This window comes from Panthera pardus, unplaced genomic scaffold (assembly GCF_024362965.1).
Source record: "Panthera pardus isolate Hobbes unplaced genomic scaffold, ASM2436296v1 HiC_scaffold_26, whole genome shotgun sequence".
Taxonomy (NCBI): domain Eukaryota; kingdom Metazoa; phylum Chordata; class Mammalia; order Carnivora; family Felidae; genus Panthera; species Panthera pardus.
The window spans coordinates 40,352,015-40,377,343 of NW_026526832.1; the positions used below are offsets into that span (position 1 = coordinate 40,352,015).

Here is a 25,329-nt window from a genome sequence, read left to right on the forward strand (position 1 = left end):
CTTGTCCGGTGAAGGGGACGGAGGGCAGACTCCTCGCCAAGGGACCCCGGTGTTCACCGTGGCTCAGCTGTGCAGGTAGAAGAGACTACGGATGTGTGTAGGCGGCTCGTGGGTTCTGGGGGCTCCTGATTCTCCTCCGGCCTCGGGACGTCTCCGCAGGACTCGCCTGTGCGCCCTCTCCCTGCTGCTGGTCCTCAGCGGTGTTTGCGCCTGCACACGGTCAGATTCCTCCTGCCTCACGGGCGGGTGCACCGTGTGTGCGTGCCTGTGCACGTGCGGGGGTGGTGTGTGTTCCTAGCCCTAAACGAACCCTGGGCAAGAGACTGCGCCCTGATTTCGGATCCCCCCCCAGATCTTTCACTTCAGCCTGGGATACACGGAAACCGTTCAACAGATGAGACTGCCCGTCATAAACCAGGAGTGCGTCCTAGTCACCGGCACAACGTCTCAGAAATTGGGTCTGCAAGTACTGAACGTAACTGTCTAGACCGCCGACCTAAGGAGACGGCTCGGGAAGCGTCTGTGTGGGCGATGCCGCCAGTGGGTCGGCCAATCGCGCTCTCCTGTCCCTGGTTACACCGGGAGCTCGTATTTCCGTAGGGGGAAAACAGGACTTTCTCTGCCAAGGGTTAGCTGTCCACCTCTGAGGCTGTTTTGGGCTTTGAGACGCAGGCACAGGAGGGGGTCAGGCGCTTAGAGTGGCAGCACAGAGAAAGCGCGAGCCACCAGTGCCCTCCGCGCCTGTTAGGTCCTCACGCGTTTGCACAAACGCACGTTGTGATCGAGGCGCTGCTGAGCGGAGAGACGGGGTCTGAGCTAATACGCGGCTGGCGGGCTTCCGACACGGGGCCGGTCCTGGAGCAGGAGCGGCCCCCCTGCCGGCCCTGTAAGCACACAGAACCCCGCACGTCCCCTTTTCTGACAACAGAACAAAAAGAGCACATTCTAAAATTACCTGGAGTTTTCCTACTTCTGTGTATTTATTCTAGGTACTTATTTGCACATTTATAATTATTGTATCCATGCAGGGAACGTGAAAGAGCAATAGTTCTGCTGGGGCTACTCTGTATGCCGCCTGTGGGTTTTTTTTTTGTTTTTTTGTTTTTTAATTTTTTTTTTAACGTTTATTTATTTTTGAGACAGAGAGAGACAGAGTATGAACGGGGGAGGGTCAGAGAGAGGGAGACACAGAATCTGAAACAGGCTCCAGGCTCCGAGCTGTCAGCACAGAGCCCGACGCGGGGCTTGAACTCACGAACCGCGAGATCGTGACCTGAGCCGAAGTCGGCGCTCAACCGACTGAGCCCCCCAGGCGCCCCATCTGCCTGTGGGTTTTATCCCCTCCATATGCAGCGTCTGCACACGTACCTCTGCACGTAGTGGAGTTTTTAATAGACTACTTAAATAGACGGTTTTAAGAGACTACTTAAAATACATAATGTTAGCTTTCTAAGTATTGCTCAGTGATATTGTTATAATTCTCCAAATGGCCACTACCTTCAGGAGCAGAATTTAGATTTTCACCTACACGGCGATCTGACTCTTGAACTACTTATTTAGATCAGTTGTGAGGAGCAAGGTCACTTTTCAAGGAGCAACGTGTTTTGCCACTCAAACCAGTGAGCGGAGCTCTGCCTTTACGGACAAATACGAGGAAATACAGATCGCTCTTGAGCAGCCTGGGAAGTCCCAGGGAAGAACACGGAAGGATTTCAGGGATGACATTACTTTCTGAAGCACAGAGAACAACATTAATGTCAGTGACCTTAGTGGTCCGTATGGAGCTCATTTCCACAGACATTTCTTGTGGCTCCCGTGTGAGACGATAACTCAGTCAACAGGGCTCAGAAATGAGCCACCAGGGTGGGAGGTGAGTGGCTCCCCCCTCCCCGGCTGCACCCACAGCATCTGCATTAGAACACCTGGTTTTAAGCCCCTCGGAGCTGCAAATCCCGTTAAGGGCCAGCTCCCTTAGGTTCCCAAGGAACACAAACATCCAGGAACGCTGTGCCCCTGCAGGCTGTCAGGACTACTCCACGTTGCAGAACTCTGTCCTACCGTGAAGACAGACAGCTCACTTTCACTCTGGGTCACACAGTGGCCCAGGCTCCCTCTCCCGACCCCACCCCAGCCCTCAGAGACCCCCTGCCCTTTGCAGCAGAGCCCTGGAGGCAACCCCCCCACCCCCACCCTGTGCAGGGTCCTCCCTGATGCAGGTGCAAGTTCTCGGCTCAAGGGAGGGGCTTCCAGACATTCACGGAGGACAGGAGCCCCTTCCCTGGGGTCCCAGCTGCCTGGTGGGTCGCTGGAGAGCAGGCTGAAAATTCTTACTGCGGACTCTAGACAGATTCCAGGGACTCCAAGGGTCCCAAGGAGTGGAACAGAATAGGATTTAAGATGACCCTGGGTTGGGAACTTACTAGCCACCCTGTGCTTATGGGCTCTGAGCCCAAAGATAAGGAGGATTCGCTCCCTGTACGAGAGGATTAACTCCGATGTAAACGGGGGGGGGGGGGGGGGAAGGGGGGGGCTTAGCAAGGCCCCCGGGCAGGCACCCCACAGAGGTAGATGCTGCTATCTAGATCCTCTGCCAAACGTGAGTTAACTTAAATTTTAACCGAAAAATTTCAGGTTGGGTATTCTTCCGTTGGAGGACACATCCCCCTCCTCTCCCGCCAGACTCCCCAGAGTCAATTGGCGTTTCTGTTTGCCGCTGTCTGCGAGCCGCATACAACCTACATGTGCAATCAAAGCCCATGGATGCAATTTTCTCATCTATTTCTGATGAGAGTTGAAATAGAGAATACGTAATTTAAGAATCGGAAAAAGTAGGGGCTCCTGGGTGGCTCGGTTGGTTGAGCGTCCTGCTTCGGCTCAGGTCACAATCTCACGGTCTGTGCGTTCGAGCCCCGCGTCGGGCTCTGTGCTGACAGCTCACAGCCTGGAGCTGCTTCGGATTCTGTGTCTCCCTCTCTGTCTACCCCTCCCACACTCGTGTTATGTCTCTCTCTCTCTCTCAAAAATGAATAAACTTAAAAAAGAAAAAACCAGAGAAAGTAATTTCTTAGAAGAAAGTCAGAGAAACAAACCTACAACAGCAGGATTCATTCCTGGATGGAATACTAATGGCCGTACTTGGAAAAGGTCGTTCTGACACAAATCATTAACAACTGTTGCTGATGGTGCCAGTTCTTCTGATATCGAACTTTATTTCAACCTTTGAAAAGCGAATTAAATGCTCATAAATAAGTTTAGATTTATATGTGCACAGTGATCATCCACAACGAAAGGCGTGTACCAAAGGGGGCATCATTTTGTAGAATCGCCATTTAGGACATCCAAATAAGACATTCGACTGACAGAATACGATCTCCTTTTTAAAGAAGTTCAATGCTACAAAGTTATCCTTATTATTATTATTTGCCCCATATGGGATTAATATATGTGCTGTGGCTGTTCTCCTGACTAATGTAATGGTTTGCTAATCATTTCACAACATGTTTACTGGTCTTCCTGGAAGAAATGCTGGATAAAAACAGAAATGGCTGCGCAGTTATTAACGAAGCACGTCTGTACAAAATGACGGTCTTTGGAACACATCCCGACACCAAAAGAGCACCTCAGACGCGGGAAAGCCGTGTAAAAGCCAGAATGTGACAATGTGGAACTTTTGTAAAATAAAGGGAAAAGCCATAAAATTTTCCTCTACAATTATCTTGTGGAATATCGATGAATGAAAATCTACACGTATAAATTATCACGAGAATCACTTCAACATAATGGTTCCTTCTACCACTGCGATAATAGTATTATGGGGACGGGACGTATTTCCCTCGTAGGTGTTGTTATTACATGCAGCTTAAAATTCCAGATCTAAATTTAAAATTATTTTTGAGGACATTTTCCATTTAAGGAGGCATATCAAAATTTAAAACATTAAATTTTCATTCAAAACTTCTAACTTTTGACTAATGACTCCTTGGGGTCAAATTCTCAGACAAAACACATGAAAAACGGCACTGCATATATTTTTACTTTCCGCTCCGGTACAGGCTTCCTACTTTGCTGTGCGCACTCCTGCGTGAGAAAGACACAGGAGCGTCCCACGCTGGGGCACAGCGCTCTCCTGTACCGGGACTCAGACACGGCTTCCTCCCCTTGCGGAGAGGCTCGGACCTCAAGGCTGTGCCTCTTACCCCTGACCTGGGCCTCATCTGCCACGAAGTCAAAGCTCTCCATCCATCTGGGCTGTTTTGTTGCTGGAAGAAATTAGTCCTTGACGGAAACGTCCCCAGAATGAAGGGAAGCCCCCAGCTGGTAGGACACGTCTCCCAGACTCGTGCCACAGATGATGTGGTCAAGGCTTAGCTGTTGGCCTTTTTAGGGGACGTCTGGAGACAGCTTCCCTCCAAGTGTATGTAACTCACTTCTGATACCTCACTGAAGCCCAGGGTTGACCAGCCGCCCCCCACCCCCAGCAACGAGCACGGTCTGGCCAAGTACAGTCTGCTCCCCGCCACGCTGTGGCCGGTACCGTAGTGTGGGCTTCACATGGTCTCTTCCTACGTGTGTATACCTACATACCATATAGAGGATGTGTATCACACGTCATATGTGTCATGTATGTTTAGTGACCCGCTTCTCACCAGCAGAATATGGTGGAAATGGCTGTCTCTGGTGGAGACGGCGGCCTCTGGCCAACTCAGCAAGGAGCTGAGCCCCCCCAGTCCAGACCTTCCAGCAACCGAATTCCACTGACCTCCACGAGTGGGCCTGCAAGGAGACCTTCCACAGAGTGCGGTTCAGCTGGGGCCATAGACCTTAGGCTGAAAGCTGACTCCTCTCATGACCAGCTGTGGGACGGATGATTCCCGAGACAATGTGTGTTGTTTTACACGCCCAGATCACACTCACAGGTCTCTGACTTCACATTTCAGTGCGTGACTTACTAATGGAGCCAATGAGTTTCAACTACTGTGGAAAGGAGAGTGGAAAGGAAGGAAGAAACGGGCACCTGAGCGGCTCAGGAAGCTGAGCGTCTGACTCCTGATTTTGGCTCAGGTCATGATCTCACAGGTCGTGGGATCGAGCCCCGTGTTGGGCTCTGTGCCGACAGTGCGGAGCCTGCTTGGGATTCTCTCTCTCCCTCTCTCTGCCTCTCCCCTCCTCGCTCTCTCTCTCTCTCTCAAAATAAATAAGTAAACATTAAAAAATAAAAAAGAGATGAGGAGGTATAATTAACATACAATTATGATCGCTACTGGCATTATTAACAACAACTAATATTCTCATGGTTTTGTAAAGGTTGTTAATACAACCAGGCCTCTCGTCACTAAGGTTCTATCCAATGACGCAGAGGAATTCATTAGTGGTGTAAAATGATACTTACTGACAAGGAGGTGTCAAAGCACAAATGCTGCACACACGACACGAGACTTAACACCGCAGAATGTTAGCACCGCAGAAACTTCCAGAATGAACACAGATGTCTGGGCCACATCTCAAATAAAATGAAACCATTAGCTCTGCTTTAAAGCTCCCTCCGGGTGATTTCCCCTTAAGACAAGGCTGAGAATCACCGGCAGGTGCATCCCTGGCCCTGTGGTGTGGGAGAATCACGGCTCCCGGGACGCAGAGGGCAGGAGGGGACCTCAAACATGCCCTAAAAAGGCCGTGTTCGGTGAGCACTTCCTTATGGCCGGGGCGTTTGGTCATCACACAATTAACACAACCCTGCAGAGGGTCACAAATAATAGACAACAACAGGTTATTATCACCCCATTTTACAGATGAGGAAACAGGCATAAAGAAACAAAGTAAAATTTCAGGTGGTAGCGTCAGCCCCGTCTACATCGAGAGCACGTGCTTCACACACAACAGCAGACCCTCTGTGGCACATTCACTGGGTGCATTTATTTCCTGCCTGTGCACTGTGGGTCAGCCGGACGTCAGCAGGTCCGGGACAGCTGGCCGAGGGCACCGCCTCCCGTGTCTCCTCCCCTGTGATGGGTGGTGACGGCCCTGGCTTCTCACTGAGCAGGGGCAGGAGGCCAGAGACAAGCCTCCCCCCCCCAGCCTGGGCACAAGTCACAGCTGGGAGCACCCCTGGGCCCAAAGCAGGCGCCTCCGGGTCACCGGGATGGGGTGGGACTGACCTCTTCCCGCCTGGCGGAGTCCCCTGAGCCGCTCAGTGACCAGGTTTTGCATTTCAGGTTCCACTTCCCAACCTCTGTATCATTCAGTGTGACCTGAGGTCTGCTAAAAGCCCATCCGTGAGACACCCGTGTCTCCTGGCTGGTGTAGCCTGGTGCAATCCCCGCTCAAATCCCCGGTTGTCTTCTTCTCCGATATGTCAACGCGTGACAACTGCAAGCAAGCAGGAGTCGCACAGAGCGCTCCCGGGAAACCCCGACCTCATGAGTCCCAGACGAGGTGTCAGCCCAGGAGAAACGGAAAACTTGTTTCCTGGCAGTGGATTCGCTACTTTGGAACTGGGTGATTCTGAAAGCTTGGGATGGAGGTTATTGGTAAAACTTTGCCCTTTCTTAGCCAGTGAATGCTTTCCCTCTAATAGACGTGGAATATTTGATCAGTCATTCTGGTCCGCTTGGGCCAGACTTTGAAAAGAAAAGCTGGGAAGCTGGGGTTTGTATCTGAACTGTTAAAAACAATGGCAATGACAATAATATACCAAAGATCCCGGAACATATTACTGTAAGTGGCAGTGACTAAAACACTCTCTCCCCAGTATGTGTGCACATACACACTTGTGCACACTCTATCGACCACCGGTCCACCCACCCATCCACCCACCCACCAATCCACCAATCCATCCAACCATGCATCCTTCCTTCCTTTCATCCATCCACCCACTCACCAATTCATCCATCCATCCATCCATCCATCCATCCATCCATCCATCCAACCATGCATCCTTCCTTCCTTCCATCCATCCACCCACTCACCAATTCATCCATCCATCTATCCATCATCCATCTATCCACCAACTCATCCATCCATCCATCCATCTATCCATCCATTCATCCATCCATCCATCCATGCATCCTTCCTTCCTTCCATCCATCCACCCACTCACCAATTCATCCATCCATCCATCCATCATCCATCCACCCACCAACTCATCCATCCATCCATCCATCCATCCATCCATGCATCCATGCTTCCTTCCTTCCTTCCTTCCTTCCTTCCTTCCTTCCTTCCTTCCATCCACCCACCAACTCATCCATCCATGTATCCTTCCTTCCTTCCTTCCTTCCTTCCTTCCTTCCTTCCTTCCTTCCTCTCTTCCTTCCTTCCATCCATCCACCCACCCACCAACTCATCCATCCACCCATCCATCCATGCATCCTTCCTTCCTTCCTATCCATCCATCCATCAATCCACCCACCCAACTCATCCATCCTTCCTTCCTCCCTCCCTTCCTTCCTTCCTTCCTTCCTTCAATCCATCCATCTACCCACCCACCAACTCATCCATCCATCCATCCATCCATCCATCCATCCATCCATTCATGTATCCTTCCTTCCTTCCTTCTTTCCTTCCTTCCTTCCATCCACCCACCCAACTCATCCATCCATCCATACATCCATGCATCCATGCATCCTTCCTTCCTTCCTATCCATCCATCCATCCACCCACCCAACTCATCCATCCTTCCATCCTTCCTTCCTTCCTTCCATCCATCCATCTACCCACCCACCAACTCATCCATCCATCCATCCATCCATCCATCCATCCATCATCCATCTATCCACCAACTCATCCATCCATCCATCTATCCACCCACCCACCAACTCATCCTTCCTTCCTTCCTTCCTTCCTTCCTTCCATCCACCCACCAACTCATCCATCCATCCATCCATCCATCCATCCATCCATCATCCATCTATCCACCCACCCACCAACTCATCCTTCCTTCCTTCCTTCCTTCCATCCACCCACCAACGCATCCATCCATCCATCCATCCATCCATCATCCATCTATCCACCAACTCATCCATCCATCCATCTATCCACCCACCCACCAACTCATCCATCCTTCCTTCCTTCCTTCCTTCCTTCCTTCCTTCCATCCACCCACCAACTCATCCATCCATCCATCCATCCATCCATCCATCCATTCATCTGCATGAACAGCAGGATAGCAGGTTTCAGGATGGGGAAATGTTATGAATACAGAAGATTTTCAGGTTATCTTACTATCTCAATGGACTCTTAAACCCAAAGGCACATCTTACTTCCATGAGCACATCTCACGTGCAAAGGATACCTACCTTGTGAAGTTTAAATAGTACCTCACAGAGGTTGTAGGTTTTTTCTGCCCGTACCCAGTCTAATGTGCTTACCTGCAAGAAATATAAGATATATACATAAATCATAAGCGTTCTCTTGTTTAAAAAAAGGCAACTGTGTGAGGTAATGGATGTGCTCATTAGCTCAGCTGTGGGAATCATTTCACACGTGCACATACAACAAACCATCATGTTGTTCACTTGAGCTATTTACAATTTTATTTGTTAATTATACCTCATAAAGCTGGGAAGAATTTTAAAGTAGACACAAAAACAAGCATGCTTGTTGGATTACTTTCAGTTGGATAAATTTAAACATTTACAGCAATGGAGTCAACGTGTCTTTACCTTAATTAAATTCTACACCATGAGTAGGGCAGTAGGACACCAAACCTCGCCTGTGGCAGGGGATTTGACAGAGAACTTGTGCTCACAGCACAAGTCGGTAACGTAGGGGCTCATCTATTACACTCACTTGGGTACAGTTTTAGAATTCATTCTGGACTCCTCATACATTAAGTTATGGACCAATTTTCGGTCCCGTCTAGGGAGCTTACTGAGAGGGTGGTTAGTTTGTGTGTGACAGTGTGCTGCGTGTCCAGTCTTGAGACTTAGGATAAACTCACTAGTCTGCTCCGTTCCAGAAACGAATACAAATTTATTGACTTACCAATTTAATCGAACATGTTTTTGATTGGCCTGACTGCATTTCACAACCATTTTAGCAATAATAATGAAGACATCGTCCAACTTTTGAATGGTGTTCTATGGACTGCAATTCATGTTCACTTACATGCTGTACACGAAAATATTTTGTGTAAAAAAATCTGAAATACTCAACACTGTAACAAATTTTGACTGTGACTGCTTACCCGGTGGCTACCTTGCAGCAACTAAACACACAAATAAGAATGAAAATACTCAAAGGTTCACCGTGTCTTTGAAATGAAAGTACATGATGTACGTAGTTGGTGACCTTCTTGAAATTGTTCCACCAAATAAATACTGGGACGTAATCAGGCATTTCGAGCCCATCACCTGAGAACGTTTCACCGAATAGTTAATGATGTGAAATTACACTGGCATGTTGCCACTTCATATTAACTGATCCAGAGGTAAGTAAGTCATTGTTCCTGTGATTAACAAAACACGAAAATGGTAAAATATAAAGGTGGGAAGGTCAATCACAGTCATAATTGGAAGGTAATTTGGGGGCAAAGTAGAGCATTTAGGCTGCAGCAATGAAGGTAGACACAATTTTTAATTTTTCCAGTTATAACAATGCTGCCTATTTTTGGAGAACCGTGAAAAAGAAAAAAAATGACATTATTCAGAATGTCCTTCCTTAGTAGTTCCCTGTTGCTGTAAATAGGCATGGCTACGCACACTCGTTCAGTGCGCGTGTTGGCCATTGTCAAGCTTTGCTACGTGAACCCTTCTCTGGCTCAGCCAAAGCACAAACACAAAGTACTCCTAAGTTTCCGCTTGACGTAAATTATCTCCAGAATATTCGTGATGCCCGTCAGGGCTGCCTCTACCTTCTATTTTATTAGTTATGACTCTAGAAGTTATCTGGGCTGCACCAACCCAACACTAAAGCCAACAAGCTCCCAGGCAGGGGCCATCTAGGACGTGGCTGTCCCCAAGAAAACCAAGATGGGTGGCATCTACGTATATTTGTATAATTAGAAGGGAAATAGAAAGTTCAGCCTTGGAGGTTTGTAGGACAGCGGTGAGTGATGGATGAAATCTCAGAAGCGGACGTTCCTAGAGTTGTGAACTAACTCTGAATGCAGGCAGGTGTCACCTTCGAAGCAGGTTCCTGGCCCCATGGGGGTGATTCAGACTTAGCCAGTGTGGGAAGGGGCTCAGAGATCCTGGTTTTACATTTGAGTAAATTTACTACTGAGGCCATGTGAACCAGCAGCCTTGCCATCACCTGGGAACCTCAGGACCCACCACAGACTGGTCAGATCAGAATCTTGTCTCAAAAATACGCCCAGGTGGGGCACCTGGGGGGCTCGGCTGGTTGAGGGTCCAACTCGTGGTTTCAGCTCAGGCCATGATCCCAGGGTTGAGGGACCGAGCCCCACGTCCGGCTCCACGCTGAGCATGGAACGTTCTTGAGATTCTCTCTCTCCCGCTCTCTCTGCCCATCCGCACCGTTGGTGTGGGCTTGTTCTCTCTCTCTCAAAATAAATAAATAAACTTAAAAAAATATGTGCAGGCAATGCCCCTGTCGTGATGATGTCTTAAGAAGATAATCCAAGGGTTAAAAGCCTAACCCCTTTTAAAAGGAAAGGCAGACAGACAGGCGGTGGGGACCGGAGCAGACGCCTATTCAGTCAGAACTCCTTGCTTTGCGAACCAGATGCTCCACGACGTAACCTGCTGATTTCGGAGGCCCTCAGGTGGACGGACCCAGCTGAAGGATCTTCCCTGCCTCTCAGGAGGGGCAAGACCCTCTGATAGGAAGGGAGGGATGTGGAGTGACACTCAGAGCCGTCACCGTGCCTGCCTGTCTCCAGAGAAATACTTCCCTGGACGGGAATGAGATGTGATCCCCTGATCCTTACGCTCCTTCCTGGCGACTCGGAAATCAAGAAAGGGAAAAATGATCCACGATGGAATCTCAGCGTTTCCAGCCAGCAGGCAACAGAATGGAACTAACCAGCCTTTGCAACGTGGAAGAAAAGCGTGAAGGTCTGTAACCCCAGGCCACTGATGCTTTTCCCAAGTCCTGAGAGTTGACAGTTTGTTTCCTCGGCCACATCTGACTTGGAATGTAGCAGAAACTTTAGGCTGTAAATGTAATATCTTGGTGTCCTTTAATCTTATTGGGGAACACCTACCGGGTAGCCCCAGAGGGGACACAGAATAATTCTGTATCAGACACACAATTATCTAGTGTTTCTTCAATCTACAAACCTTCAAATGAGTTATTTCTTTCCAGGTAAAAATTTTTAAATGATAGAATATATTTGCCTAATTGACATTCTTAAAGTTGCTTCTACTATTCCCTGCATATTCATAAGGAACTGCTACATAATTTATACGTTAATGCTGTACGACGCTGTAAAATTGACTTCATGACTGTTATTAACACATTTTAATGATTTTTGAAAACATGTTGCTCACGTTTTCTCAGATGCCAATTTGCAAGTCAGAAATAACCCGCTGGCTGGAAGGAGAGCACAGTGATGAGAACAATCCCGGCTTTCGTCGGCCCGTGTGAGCACCTAGGAGGGCCTGAGGCCGGGCCAGGCCCCACCCCTGGGCTCTGCCTCCTCGGGGCAGGACCTTGATCCGGAAACTGCAGACGCCCCCTCCGTGCCCCTCTTCCACTTTCTGCCCTTCTTTTCCCTCCTCTGCTTCAACATCATCCCTTTGGCTCGACCTGATGGAGCTCAGAAGCCGTCCTTGAATACGGGACTTTCTCACGGGACAGCGACAGTGACTGGTGGGGGACATCTGAGAATTTACCTCCCCTGGACCCTGCTCTCCCAAGAGGGTCCTCGTTTACCGAGTCGGAGAGATCGTCTCTCTCCTGTGCCCCCATCCCCCCTCTGCTCAGTGTCCGTGCGGAACACGGCGGCGCTCACTGCGCTGCCTGGGGGGCCGGGGCGGGAAACCGGCCCGGAGGCGTGTGGGGCGTGACCAGTGGTCGTCTCCTGCCTTCTGTCACCAGAGCATAAGTCACCGTGTACAGATGCTGCAAACGTAACATAGGGGGGTGTTACAGATTTGGGCAAAGTAGACACTGTGGTCGGCTGCAGGATGCAAGCCCGGCCGGACCGAAATACCCGCCAACACCGAGGTCAGATTCCCTTGCCATATTCTGGGCACTGCTCTTACAACGAGACTTGCCGAGTACCAATACCAAAGTCCACCCGTTAACTTTAAATGCTCTGGCGTCTTCAGACACGTGTACGAACACGTCTCTCGGGGTCTCTCGGGGCTCACAGTGACCCTGCGGGGGGGAGGGGGGCGGCGGCTGCCATCTGCTGTCCCTGTCCCCAAAGCGAGCAGACTATCGAATGAAGGGGGAATAACACACCTAGTCCCACAGCCGGTGATTATAATGCACAACTTACTCTACCAAACCACTCTTTCCCTGGGGTTTTTCAGAGTAAAACTTCTTCGTTGTCTTATAAAATCTTCCGAGTCCCCATTTAAAAATATGCTTTTATTATTTGGGATAATGCATGAAAACGGTTTGTTTAAACAAGCATAATACCATTAAGTGATGGGAGAGTTTGATTTTTTTCTATTTAAAAAGTAAACATGTTTCTGCTTGTGCACAAGGACCTTGGAAGTCCCTGCTCGGGTGTAACAAGTGAGAACCTCAACAGACTCTTCGCAGATCCATGAGAGCCACAGGGGAGGACACAGGGTGCACCACGGCCTTGAGACAGGTCAGGAGGCATGGAGTCCATGGCGGGCACCAGGGCGGGCGGGAAAATCTGGCCTGTCATTAGCGAGCTGCTGAGAGTTAAAAACTGCAGGGCAACCCAGTCACAGGGTGGGGGAGACCCCCCAACAGTGTGAGATTTACCTGCAGGAGCTCAACCAGGTTCCCACAGAAAACACCAGGGAAAGTCCCTTCGGAGACGTTTGAAATGTCCCAGAGCCCAGCTCTGCACAGGCCTGCCCTCGGGGAGGCTGGTCAGCCAGAGCGGAACCTGGTGGGGTTTCATCAGAGCCTCCCTGCCCAGGGGAAGGGACATCCCAAGTCCAGTCCCCCATCCACCCTGCCCCACAGAAGGGGGCAGATAAACCAGAGAACGTTGGGGAGGCTCAGAGTCCAGGGGCTCAGTCTCACGAGGGACTGAGACATCATCACAGGACCTCATATCCCGGCCATTTTTACCCAGAACATCGTGTCTGTTAAGAAATTAACTTCCGTGAGAACTCAGCCTAGCCATTCCCAGGACGTTACTTTGTGGATGCAGACGTTCTAACCTTCATATGCATATGGAGGCAAAGGATCCCGACAGGCAGCCCGATATTGAGGGAGAAAGGTTGGAAAACCGACACCAACCGACTTCAAGACTTACTACAAAGCTACAGTGTTCACCGCAGGTGGTTTAGAGCCACACAGATCAATGGATCAGAGAGAGCTCCTAATCCCATATAGTCACTGACGGTTCACAAGGGAGCAAAGAAAACAGAACAGAGCCTAGACCGTCTTTCATCAAGTGACTGGGGAACAAGGGATGTCCGTGTGCAAAATAATCTCGACCCAGACCTTACACGCCTGACGAAAAGCTCAGAATCAGTCAGAATCAAAATGCAAAATGTAAGACTCCTAAACATAACATCGGGGACACCTAGGTGATCTTGGGGGTGATGATGACCTTTTCAATCCAACACCACAGACGGGATCCATGAAGGGAAGAACCAATGAGCTGGACTCCATTAAGGTTAAAAACACTGCTCTGAGAAAGACAGAGAGAGAGAGGACGAGCCACAGACTGGGAGAAAATATTTGCCAAAGACACATCCAAGAAAGGACTGTTACCCAAAACATACAAAGAACTCTTAAAACTTAACAGTTAGCGAACAACCTGAGTAAAAAAATAGGCCGAAGACCTCAACAGACGCCTCCCCAGCGAAGAGACAAAGGCAGCAGATGCCTCACTCGTCTTCCGCGAAACGCAAGTTAAAACCACACGGGGTCCCACCGCACACCCGTGAGAATGGCCACAATCCGGAACCCCGGCAACGGCAGGTGCTGGCGAGGACGTGGGGCAGGAACGCCCACTCATCGCAGGTCGCGACGCAGAATGGTGCGGCCCCTTTGGAAGACAGTGTGGAGCCTTCTCACAAAACTGAACACCAGACGGTCCAGCAATCACACTCCTTGGAATTCAGTCAAAGGAGGTGAGAACTTACGTCCATGTGGAAACCTGCACGTGGATGTTTACAGCAGCTTTATTCATAACTGCTAAGCTCGGAAGTAACCAAGATGCCCTTCAGTAGGTGACGGATAAATAAACTGTGGTCCATCCAGACAACAGAATCTCATTTTGCACTAAAAATACATGAGCTACAAGCCACGAAAAGACAAGGAGGAATCTCAGATGTTACTGAGTGAGGGAAACCAACGCGAAAAGGCCACGCACTATGATTCCAACTACAGGACAACCTGGATAAGGGGAACCCACGGAGACAGTAAACGATCGGTGGTTTTGGGCCACAGGGCGGGTGGGGTTGGGCACAGAGGATGTTCAGGACAGCGAAACCACTCTTAGGATGCTGTAATGGTGGACGCGCATCACTGCACCCTTGTCCAAACCCAGAGAATGGATGTTTAGCAACAAATGCTAAAAAACATTAGTACATTTGTTCTGAGTAGAATTCTATGATTTTTTTTTTTTTTTTTAATTCAGAAAGCCCTTCGGCCTCAGTAAATTCACAGCATTGTTGGTTTATCAAAACACGTGCAGCTGCACCCAAGCCGGTGTCCTGGGGGGGTCCTGGGACAGGAAGAGCGTCAGTGGACAGGCTGGTGAGGACAGCAGTGTCTGTCTGGTTTAGTTACCAGGAGGGACCACTGTCCAGTTTCACTTTCAGCAAAGGGACCACAGTCACATTTGGTGCCAACCTTTGGGGAAACTGGGACCCAGCAACTCTCCATGCCACATATGCGACTTTCGGTAAATCTAAAATTATTCCCAATTAAAAAGCTTATTAAAAAACCTATATTCATTAGTGAAAACTTGCATTATTGTCTTGATGCCTGGAGGCAAAATGTGATTCTGTCCTTTCATTATTCTTTATTTTTTTAAAACCACTTTCTTGGGATATGATCGCCATCCAACAAGAACACAAATTTAACGTACGCGGCCCGATGCGTTTGGAGGTGGGGCTCCACCCACGACACTGTCTTCCCACCACGCACCCCCCCCCCCCCCGCCCCAGACAAAGACTGGGTGTGGCGGGAATGTGCAGAAAGGGAGCCTCGTGCACTGTCGGTGAATGTGAGCTGGCAGGGCCACCACTGACAACAGTGCGGAGGGTCCTCGAAGCATCAAACCTGGAGCTACCACGTGATTCGGTATTTCCGCAAAGGAAATGAAATCCGGGCGTCCAGACACTCAAATTTCCATCCAGTGCTATTCGCAACAGCCGCCCACGGACACAATTCAAGGTCCGTCGCCCGGTGGGCAGAGAAAGAGTGTGGTGTGTGTGCACAATGGGACACTGCCCAGCCTTAAGAGGAAGGAAACCTGTTATTTCCTTTCAACGGCAGGAAGTTCCATCGACACTGCACACAGTGCTTCCAAAGTTCTGGACGCCTGAACCTCCCAGGTCCTGTGGTTCCTGGTCCTGATGCCCACAGAAGCTGCTTTGACTGATACCCGAGGCAGAGCACACGTTATGTACCTGGTTCGCTCAGGGAGAAAGGCGTCGTCGGTGCTAATTTGAAAACAAAATTGCAACTATGGCATTTAGCGTCAGGTTTCTATGAGGGGCCCTGCTGAATCAGGCTGTTTGGTTATTTTCACAAAACTTGGGGGATGTGAAGGAAAGAGGAACTTTTAAACTTTCATGACCTGTTTTGTTTCGTCTCTGGGTTCTCTGACCACGTAAGGGACGGGCTCTGTGCCCTCACCTCCGGGCCGGGGAGAGGGGTGTGAGCGGGAGGGGCCGCCCTGGCCTCCCGCGAACACTGGATCCCATCGCTGCTTCTCATCAGCAACCCCTTGCCCACGGAATGTCAAGGCGTCCTTACCGGAGCGGTGCTGAAAACATACAGCAAAGAGCCTTTCAGGGCCAAGAACTTGGATCTGAAGGTCTCACGGGAGCTGGTGCCTTCGAGTCTCTCCCTGACCCAGCCCATGTGCACGACCTGCAAAAGAAAGCCTGTGTAATTAAAGCAAAGCCTTCGCAGCGGGCACGGTCGCAGGGCTGGAAGCGGCAGAGACGGGCACGCCCAGAACCAGCAGGTGTCCTAACCCTGATCGAGCAGACGGATGTGAAAGGCAGTGTCCCGGGACAGCCCCGGGGCTCTGCACCTGCCGGGCTCCGTGTGCGTGTCTGGGCGCCACCAGACCCCTCGCCTGCGGCAGAGTTGTGCCTTCCGCGCATCTTTAAAAACACAGTATTAAATCACATCCTCTCAGGGGCTAGGATTTCGGATTCGTCCATGAGTTTGCACAGAGCTGACGCACGTGGGAAAGGTGACTGTTTCTTTACCGTTCCACTTTCTGACGAGAGTGAAGAGAAGACAACGATATTTGACTCTTACGACTGGCATTTTGTGTGCAAGCTGTAACAAATCAGAATAGGATCCAAAAACCTTACGGAAGCAGTAATATAACCTAAGTGTTCAGTGCATGAACACAAACTCATGTTAAGCTGAAGTCCCTGCGTCTTACCCCAAATTTTGATGTGACACATATTTTGTAGTAATTTCATTTTAATTTCCTCCTTTTGCCATGTTTACAAAAAAAAGTAAGTGTTTAAAGCAGCTTCACGTGTAAGTAAAACGAAGAGTGAATTACCACAGACATGCCAGGAAACCTTACGAAATAAAACCGTCCTACGAGCCGCTTCAAGGCGGTGCCCTGGGGCTCACTGGGGCGCCCAGCCCGGGCTCAGGTAGGTCCTCTCCGCTTCTGCAGTTTATGTGACAAATTCCTGACAGCTTTCACTCTTACGGCCGGTGAAAGACGTCCTAGGTCAAGATGCCAGATGAAGTTTTACAAAAAGAAATGTTTAAAAACCAGATTGTTAATCTGAAACATCTATAAATTGGATGTGAACTTAATGAAACTCCGTATGTAATTTAATTCCGCCTCGGTTAATTAGCAAAGAAATAAGTTACAGCTTAGCTATTATTAGAAACGTTGCCCGCTTTGTGAATCTTTTTTGGGTATATGTAGTTCATAAATAATTTCAAGGGTAGCTAATATTATCTTTTACATTATGAGTTTTCTAATGGCTTATTATGTGTTCCAAGAAACGTATATTATAATTTTAGGAACACCTACCTGATTATGTCACTGTAAATTACATTAAGAGGACATGACCATTCATAATAAATGAGCACATTTTCATTTATCTCTTCTGATTCCATTTCTATAGGAAAGCCTTTTTTTTCACATGACTGAGTCAAGATAATTAGGTAAGTGTTCACGAGACGACGCCGTAGGCTGGGCCCTTTACACAGAAAATGCCCACATTATCTGAGATACTTCGGTTTCTTTTGGGTTTGATGAGCCAGGCACCCACATTTCCCTTTACTTCAGGTTTTCTAGATAAAATGTAGTTTGGAAATGTACAGAACTACTCGTTGTTTTAGCAGGGAGCACGTGTTCGGGTTCGCCCGGGACCATTTCAAATGTACATGTGTTGTTTTCAGGCTGGCCGTCATCCCGGAAGGACCTGCCTCTGTTTGGATGGCAAGATCTACAGCCATCTTACTCACTGAACGTGAGTCTAAAATCATCTGTACTGGGTTTTCTGTAGGATCTGCCAATTCTGTCTTGTATTTGTTTTTGCAAATTGCGGTAATTCCCAAATACGTTTACTTTTAAAAGTATTTAATCAAATAGTATGTTTTTTCTACATACCAAAACCAGGAATTAACGGTTCAGAATGAAAAAGAGCATGCCTTCTCGTTCCTAAGGGCCCAACATCACAAATCTAAACTCCTATAATACACACAAAATGTTTAGTTTTTGGAGCACATGTGAGATAATCTGTACCCAAAGCACACTGAGACAAGGCAGGGGTAGCTCTTCAGAAAGTCCACACAGTAAAGCTCGTCTCTAATATTTCCTTCCAAATGAACTAATTTGAGCCCCCGAGGGGAAAAAGAGTTCAGAGGCGCCTGGATGGCAGGCCAAGGTCTCCCAGTTTGTGGGTTCAAGCCCCGCGTCGGGCTCTGTGCTGACAGCTCGGAGCCTGGAGCCGGCTTCTGGGTCTGTGTCTCCCTCTCTCTGCCCCTGCCCCTCCCCCACTCGTGCTCGCTTGCTCTCTCTCTCTCTCTCAAAAATAAACAAACATTAAAAAAAGTTCAAAGTAATACAGAAATTTTGAGGTTAGAAAAAGTCTTTAGATTTCCCATTACCGCTTGCTTATCTTATGGGAGAGAAAACTGTGGCTGAGATGTTAATTTGGCCAAAGTATGTCACCAGCGAAGAGATTACTTGGGATTAGAACCCAGGTGTTAGGGACACTGGCATCACACTGGCGTGGCTTAGGGTGTGACAACATCCTGCTAAGACCAAGCCGAGCAAGATTACCCCACTGCCTCGAGGTCCCTGAGCCGTAACTACCGATGCTCTCAGCATCGGGAGTTTTGCTCCTCGGATGGCTTGAAGTTTCCCTGAACACTGTTTCCTGATTTTCTGCTGTGACTCCTGATTTTCAGAGTGAAACACAGCATGTTCTGAATCCCAGACCCGAGCTCTTCCTCACGTGCCAGGAGACACAGGTACATCCTGAAAGGCCAGCACGTTCCTCCAAGCACGGTAAGTTCAAGCCCCGTCAAAGCCACACACTGTGCGTGCCCACGTGTGCACAGCCCTGACTGCAGTGACCTGCCAGCAGGGTCCCGGGGACACTGAACGCCTGAAAAGCTGAGTTCTGGGTCACCACCCGGACCATCCCTCTCTCCTGTGGTCTCGAGAGAGTCTCTGATTTACCATAAATAATTCCACAGACATTTTGCTAATTTTGAGATCCAATTTCAGAACGGTAAATTATTCCAGGAGAGAACAGAACCGATTGGTCAGTTCCCCCTCCCCCCTCAGCCTGGAGAAGACACGCTTTACGTGTGGACAGTGGAGCTCTGCCCTCAGTGGAAGAGTCCACAAGAGCTTCCACGTTAGAAACACAGCGCAGACTGAGAAAACAGTATTTTCTGCACAGGACTACAAAATGAATCCTGTATGAATTTGAAGGCATCTATGGAACTATCACCCATTAACAGCTCACCGCCCTCCTTCAGCTCCCTAAGGCAAAACAGATGATCGTGTATTCAGAAAAATGTTACAAGAAATAAAAGTTACATTTAGAGCAGCTTTCCTTAGAGTTTCGTTTCTTTCTTTCTTCTTTCTTTCTCTCTCTTTCTTTCTTTTTCTTCTCTTTCTTTCTCCTTCCTTCCTTCCTTCCTTCCTTCCTTCCTTCCTTCCTTCCTTCCTTTCATGTTTGTTTATTTTTGAGAGATAGAGTGCGAGCAGGGGAGGGGCAGAGAGAGGGAGACAGAATCGGAAGCAGGCTCCAGGCTCTGAGCTGTCAGCACAGCGCCCGACGCAGGGCTTGAACCCATGAACTACGAGGTCATGACCTGAGCCTAAGTCGGACGCTCAACCGACTGGGCCACCCAGGGGCCCCTAGAGTTTCTTTTCTAATTACAAAACGTGCACTCGTGGATTGACTTAGACACAGGCCTAACTGTCCCTCTTGCGCAGCAAACACGGACCGGCACAGAGGGACGAGTGCCCCCGCCCTGCGCCCACGCCTGATCGCGAGCACCATCTAGAGCGTGTGTGGGCGCTACTTAAAGCAAACTGAGCTCACTCTTCTCGGTTTTCTGCACCTCAAACCTGCGATAGGCAAATCAGAAAACTGATGGGCAGTGAATAAAAAGTCTGCCCTTACAGGACGGCTTCAACTGTGATGTTTCCAGAAAGAGCCAGTGACTCTGTGGCTTCACAGTGCAGGCACCTGGCGCTCAAACTAGTTGAGCGTGATGCGTCACTCGCGGTGCTCGAAGACCGAGCGAGTGAGGGTCCCGAGTCGGGGGGCAGCACCCAGCCCTGCGAAGGAAGGAGGTGTTGACTCCCCACGACGCGGCCCTGCAGGCCAGCCCGGGGCCCCGGGAGCGCTGTTCCCACGCACCTGCCGTAATTCCTGCTGGCCAGAGGCCGCCCCAGGGCAAGGCCCTCCAAGTGAGGACGTTCTCTAGGAAAATTACACCGCGCTCAGATCACGCAGATCACACAGGGGAAAACCCTCTCGGCTTCAATACTCACAGTGACACAACTGTTTACTCGCACTTCCTCAGAGCACGTGCCGACAGCTCGGTTATAACGTGGCACCGGGGACCAGAACCCCCTCCTAAGCCGTTTCCGCTAAAACTGAGCAGTTTGGTGGAGTTGATACTGGGGGAAGGACCCCTGACTTCGGTCTGCTCGTCCTCCCCAGATTTCCAAATCAAGTTCCCAATCCAGAAGCTACTGTAGAGACTTGTTATAGGATCAACATGAAAAACACAAGCCCTACCTGGTCACAGGGAGAACAGCCCTCATTCACCATTTTCATCTGTGAAGAGAGGGAAGAGAGAAGTCACTATGACAAGAATATTAACGCCATCATTTCTTCGCCTGTCGAACTGGCAACTGAAATTAACTAGCCGCGGGAAGGCTCCTTGGGAACAAGTTTCTTTTACGATGTATTTCTAACCTAAAAACCAGAGTACGTACAAATATATAGCAGCAGTTCCCACAACGGAAAAAAAGAACAATATTAGCAAAAAACAATAGTAGCAAGAAACTACTAGCAAAAAACAAAACTCGCAAAAAACAACATTAGCATACTTAAGCTGTTCTTTTTCAAATATCAGCATCTTGTGTGAGTGAAGCTATGGGACCACAGATACTTGAATTTCAATATCTGAAAAAAGTGGGGAAGACACTTTCTGCTCTAACGATCTCAGAGTTTCACATCACACACATTCTCCCCCACACCCCCAGGAATCCCGCAAGGTGGTACTATCTCCAAACTTTACCGGTGAGGAAGTGGAGATGCAGGATAATAGCACACACGCTCGGAATGTGACTTCAGATCCACATTTCCGGCTTCCTCCCCTCTGCTCTGCCTACCGGCTGGGATGTGTGAAACTCACCCAGAACTGAGGGACACTCACGGTCACTTGCACGCCTGCAAATACCAATCTACCACCCGCTGTCTGCTTTCTCCTTTCTTTTTATCCGTCCAGATACCTTAGGAATTCAAAATGTCAAGCCTGAAAACTAAGGTCTTACAGAAGCTCCTTATCTGACTGGAGAAAGAAGCCATGAGGTCTGCAGAATGGAAATCGAACACGTCGCTCCTTCCCGAGTCTCCCAATGTGCTCGGTCAACCTGCCCAGCAGCTTCAGAACAAGGCAGTGTGTGTGGAAGAAGAGGGGCGGTGGGGGCCGGGGGGGGGCGCTGTGCACGTGCTGCTGCAGTGTCAGCCCCAGCGCTGCCCCCGCTGGCCCTCCACCTGCTCGCTCCAGCACAGAAGCTGGCCTCAGGATGCAAACGCAGTCACTGGGCAAGTCACTCCTTCCGTGAGTGTCCACAGCTCTGGCCACCAGCCCACTGCCAGCACACCGTGGTTCCCGTGGGAACTTACTACTTAGTTGGATTTTAACTCCCAGCCCATTTTGTTTTACTTTTGATTTTTTAATTTCATATTGACTTTGAACATCAAACAGATCGCTCCAGGAGACAGCACTGTCTCCTGCATACTTGCTCTGAATATTTGGGACGTAATCTTTTTGGTTGGATATGCCTCTTGTTTTCATAAAGTTACGAGGGGAATTCCATCTTTGACCCCGTTAAGTTCCCCACATCACATCGATAAAGTATACGTGAAATTATGTGCACATGAGTACATCTGTGTCTGTGCGGGACAGGAGTTGAGAGAGGAAGGTCCTCTCAGGGAGGGAACGGCCCCTGGGCATCCAAACGACTGACCTGGTCCAGACTCTCCTGCCAGGAGGCATCTGGACAACTTAACACGACCTGGTTATAGTCAGAGATGTGGTATGTTGGAAGAAAGTGCATTTCCTTGTTTAATCTTGTAACCCGCTATTTTAGTGTTAATCATAAATTAAAAGATCTCTATTTCTGTGGATTAAACACAAAAGCACTAAGTCACGGGAGGTGTGCTCACGCTCTCCAGTGTCAGGTCACTGATGGTCGCGGACACTGCCCTCAGCCAGTCGGCGCTCTCCCGGGCCGTGTGAAACTGCAGGACTCCCGTGCGGACGCCGTCCACAGCCAGCACCTGGAACGCGCCGGACCTGCAGGGAGGGGAGAGCCACGCTGTGCACACCAGGCAGACAGTGTCGTCCGCGGCGCCTCCGGCCCGGCCGAGAGCCACACGCGGAGACACGTGACAGCGCCCTGACATGACCAACCTGCTCCAGTTTGTAAGTTCACCAAAATTAAGTTCAGAACTTTGAGATCCATCACTAACAGACCATTTCTGCCTCAACAGGAAACATGAGAGTCGTTCGTGGAGGACGCAACTCCTGCTCTTTTAGGAATTTGGGAGTTCTCGTTTTACAGAATCCTTAGTAAAGTTCGTCCAGAGACCATCCATTGTGGTATTTGAGGCTCAAGACACGATGATGGCGGTGCCATTGCTACTCGACGTGGACAGCCTCTTAAGACACACATCGAGTGACGTTGTGAGGGCTGAGCCCCGATCCTGCAGGACTGGAGTCCTTATGGGAAGAGACGCCAGAGCTCCCTCCCCACCCTTGAGGACACGGCAAGAAGACGGCCGTCTAGAAGCCAGGAAGAGGCTGTGATGCGCCCAACGTGGACGTCCGGCCTCCGGAACGTGAGGATGTGAACGTGTGTTGTCCACGCGGCCCAGTGAGCGCTTGGCTGTGCGGCTCCACTGGACTAATGAAACGCATCCGAAAGGTAATGTCATCGACACTTCCGTTCAGGTCTCCTTAAGAAAACCATGTATATCAGGGCACCTGGGGGGCTCAGTCAGCCGAGCGGCCGACTTCGGCTCAGGTCACGATCTCGCGGTCCGTGGGTTCCAGCCCCGCATTGAGCTCTGTGCTGACAGCTTGGAGCCTGGAGCCTGCTTCTGATTCTGTGTCTCCTCCTCTCTCTGCCCCTCCTATGCTCGTGCTTTGTCTCTGTCTCCCAAAAATTAATAAACGTTGAAAAAAATTAAAGAAACAGACATACGATGACTGTAGCACATCGCAGGAGAAAACCAACAAAGGGACAGACGCTATGGAAGAGCCAGTGAATCTAGTGGAGTTAACGATATGAGAACTGAAATGCCGGAGAGGCTACACAGTGGACTTGAACTGGGTGGGTGGGCAGAGACCCCCCAGCCCACAGACCAGGCAGAAGAAAGAAGGAAGAAACCTGCCAGAGGCTCTGAGAAGCAAGAGACGCTGGGGTGGGGGCACCAGCAGGAGGGAGACTGAGGGCAGAGGAAACATTCCCAACTTTTCTGGGGACAGCTGCTCAGCACACCGGGGACCTGGAGACGGCCGGTCAGCACACCCACCAAGGCCCAGGGGTGCAATCCGGATGCAGACTCACGCCTCCAGGGACGGACACCTTGGGTCAACGATGCGGGGAATCCCAGCCGAGGGGCACATAGTAAAACAGCTCATTCCTCACAAGGAGGCCGCCAGCTATCAGCTGACCCGTTGCAGAGGCGGGGGCACAGGGGCACAGGGGCAGGAGGGCAGGGGGGCAGGGGGCAGGCACAGCGCATCCCCAGCGCTCAAAGCCAGAGTGTCGGCCGAGCACCGTGTTGCCAGCCCACAGCCACCTCTCCACGCGGACGGAATATGGGCGTTCCCGGTGAAGGAAGCAGAGAAGCTGCTCTGAAACCCCTGGGAAGTGCTGACGAGACCGTTAGGCTGAGAGCAGGCAGTTCCCGCCCGCGACGTGGATCCACGGGAACACAGACCGGTGCGGTGACGATGGAATCACAAGACAGGATACATCTTTTTTCCTCCTTTCTTTGCTTGTGTTTTTCTTTTTTTAAAGTAGGCTTCATGCCCAACGTGGGGCTCGAACTCACGACTGAGAGGCACGCGCTCCACGGACTGAGCCAGCCAGGCGCCCATTTCCTCCTTACTACAAACAGTGTAGAAGCCGTTGTAGAAAACGCCATGTCTCTGACATACTGCTGGCCCCACCACGGGGAAACGTACATACCACGGGCTCGCATCTGTAACACACGTGATCCGTGGGTCATGTACGTGCTCGCGACAGGGCAGAGGACGTGCAATGTGGTAAGGAGTTGGTAACAAGGGTGAATTAATTAGTTAGCGAATTAGTGTTTACATGTGATGTATATACGAGATTACTCATGGCTATGGGGTTCAGCATATGCCCCTTTGCTAATCAGAATCCGGCCCTGCTGTGTCCTTTTAACCCCAGGGACACACGGATCGCACCTGCAGAGCTCTCTCTGCCCCTCCCCATGTCCAGGACCAGGGGAGCGTCCTCAGTCCCACACAGCCCTCCACAGGTTAGGGTTAGGGCTAGGGTCAGGACCTCCAGCCTCCGACATCTGTCCCCCTTCCCCACGTGATGGGCTTCAAAACGCCGACCATGCGACAGAACACAAGCGCGGGAGGAGAGGCCGTAAGCAAGGTTATTGCAAACCCAGTTTCCCTGCAAAGAGCATCACTCAGAAACTCACCTTCAAAGAAAGCAACACAGATTGAAGATTATACAGACGCCGACGTTAATGCCGATTACACATACACAGTAATAACGTTTGATCAGGACGTTCACACTGGCTAATTGTTAGGAAAGCAGTATGAACGACAGATTCCCACTCATCTCTTCCAGATGGACTCTGACGGTTCACTGTGTCAGCATCTCGCGTGAACTGTGTTCGGGCTGGTGTACAAGGTCCCTCCCAGTGCACAGGAGGAGCCCGACCACGCGGCTCTGGAGTCAGAGCATCTGCTCACTCGGCCTTTTTGGGATTCTTTCCAACGGTCAAGGTCGTCGTCAGGCTAAAGATCAGAGTACCCACCGCTCGGGGCCCAGCACATTCTGTGATAGCCCTGCGTCAGGTTTTGAGAATCCGCAGAAAAGCTACACCTGAGCTCCCACAGGGGGAGCGAAGCCTCGTCCAAACACCGTTTCAGCAGGAAGTCGAGGCCCGGCGATGCCCAGGCTTCCGGAAAGCCTCTCCTGCCCCTGGACAGGAGCCCCGGAGGAGAAGCGGGCTGCACACACAAGGCTTGAGGCCCCCACGCTTTGGAGCTGAGGGACAGGGTGTGTGT

The 25,329-nt window shown here is 50.1% G+C and overlaps 1 protein-coding gene across 2 annotated transcripts in view; it reads right to left on the bottom strand.

Moving 5' to 3' along the window:
* The window catches only part of SNTG2 (syntrophin gamma 2), a 180,448-nt gene that overhangs the window by 30,880 nt on the left and 124,239 nt on the right, over positions 1-25,329 (bottom strand). For both annotated transcript variants that reach the window (XM_053891208.1, XM_019435837.2), the window contains 4 exons: positions 22,212-22,341; positions 20,553-20,591; positions 16,051-16,167; positions 8,295-8,366 (listed from right to left, as the gene is read on the bottom strand). In XM_053891208.1, coding sequence (XP_053747183.1) covers positions 8,295-8,366; positions 16,051-16,167; positions 20,553-20,591; positions 22,212-22,341 — 358 coding nt within the window. The remainder of the gene's footprint in view (positions 1-8,294; positions 8,367-16,050; positions 16,168-20,552; positions 20,592-22,211; positions 22,342-25,329) is intronic.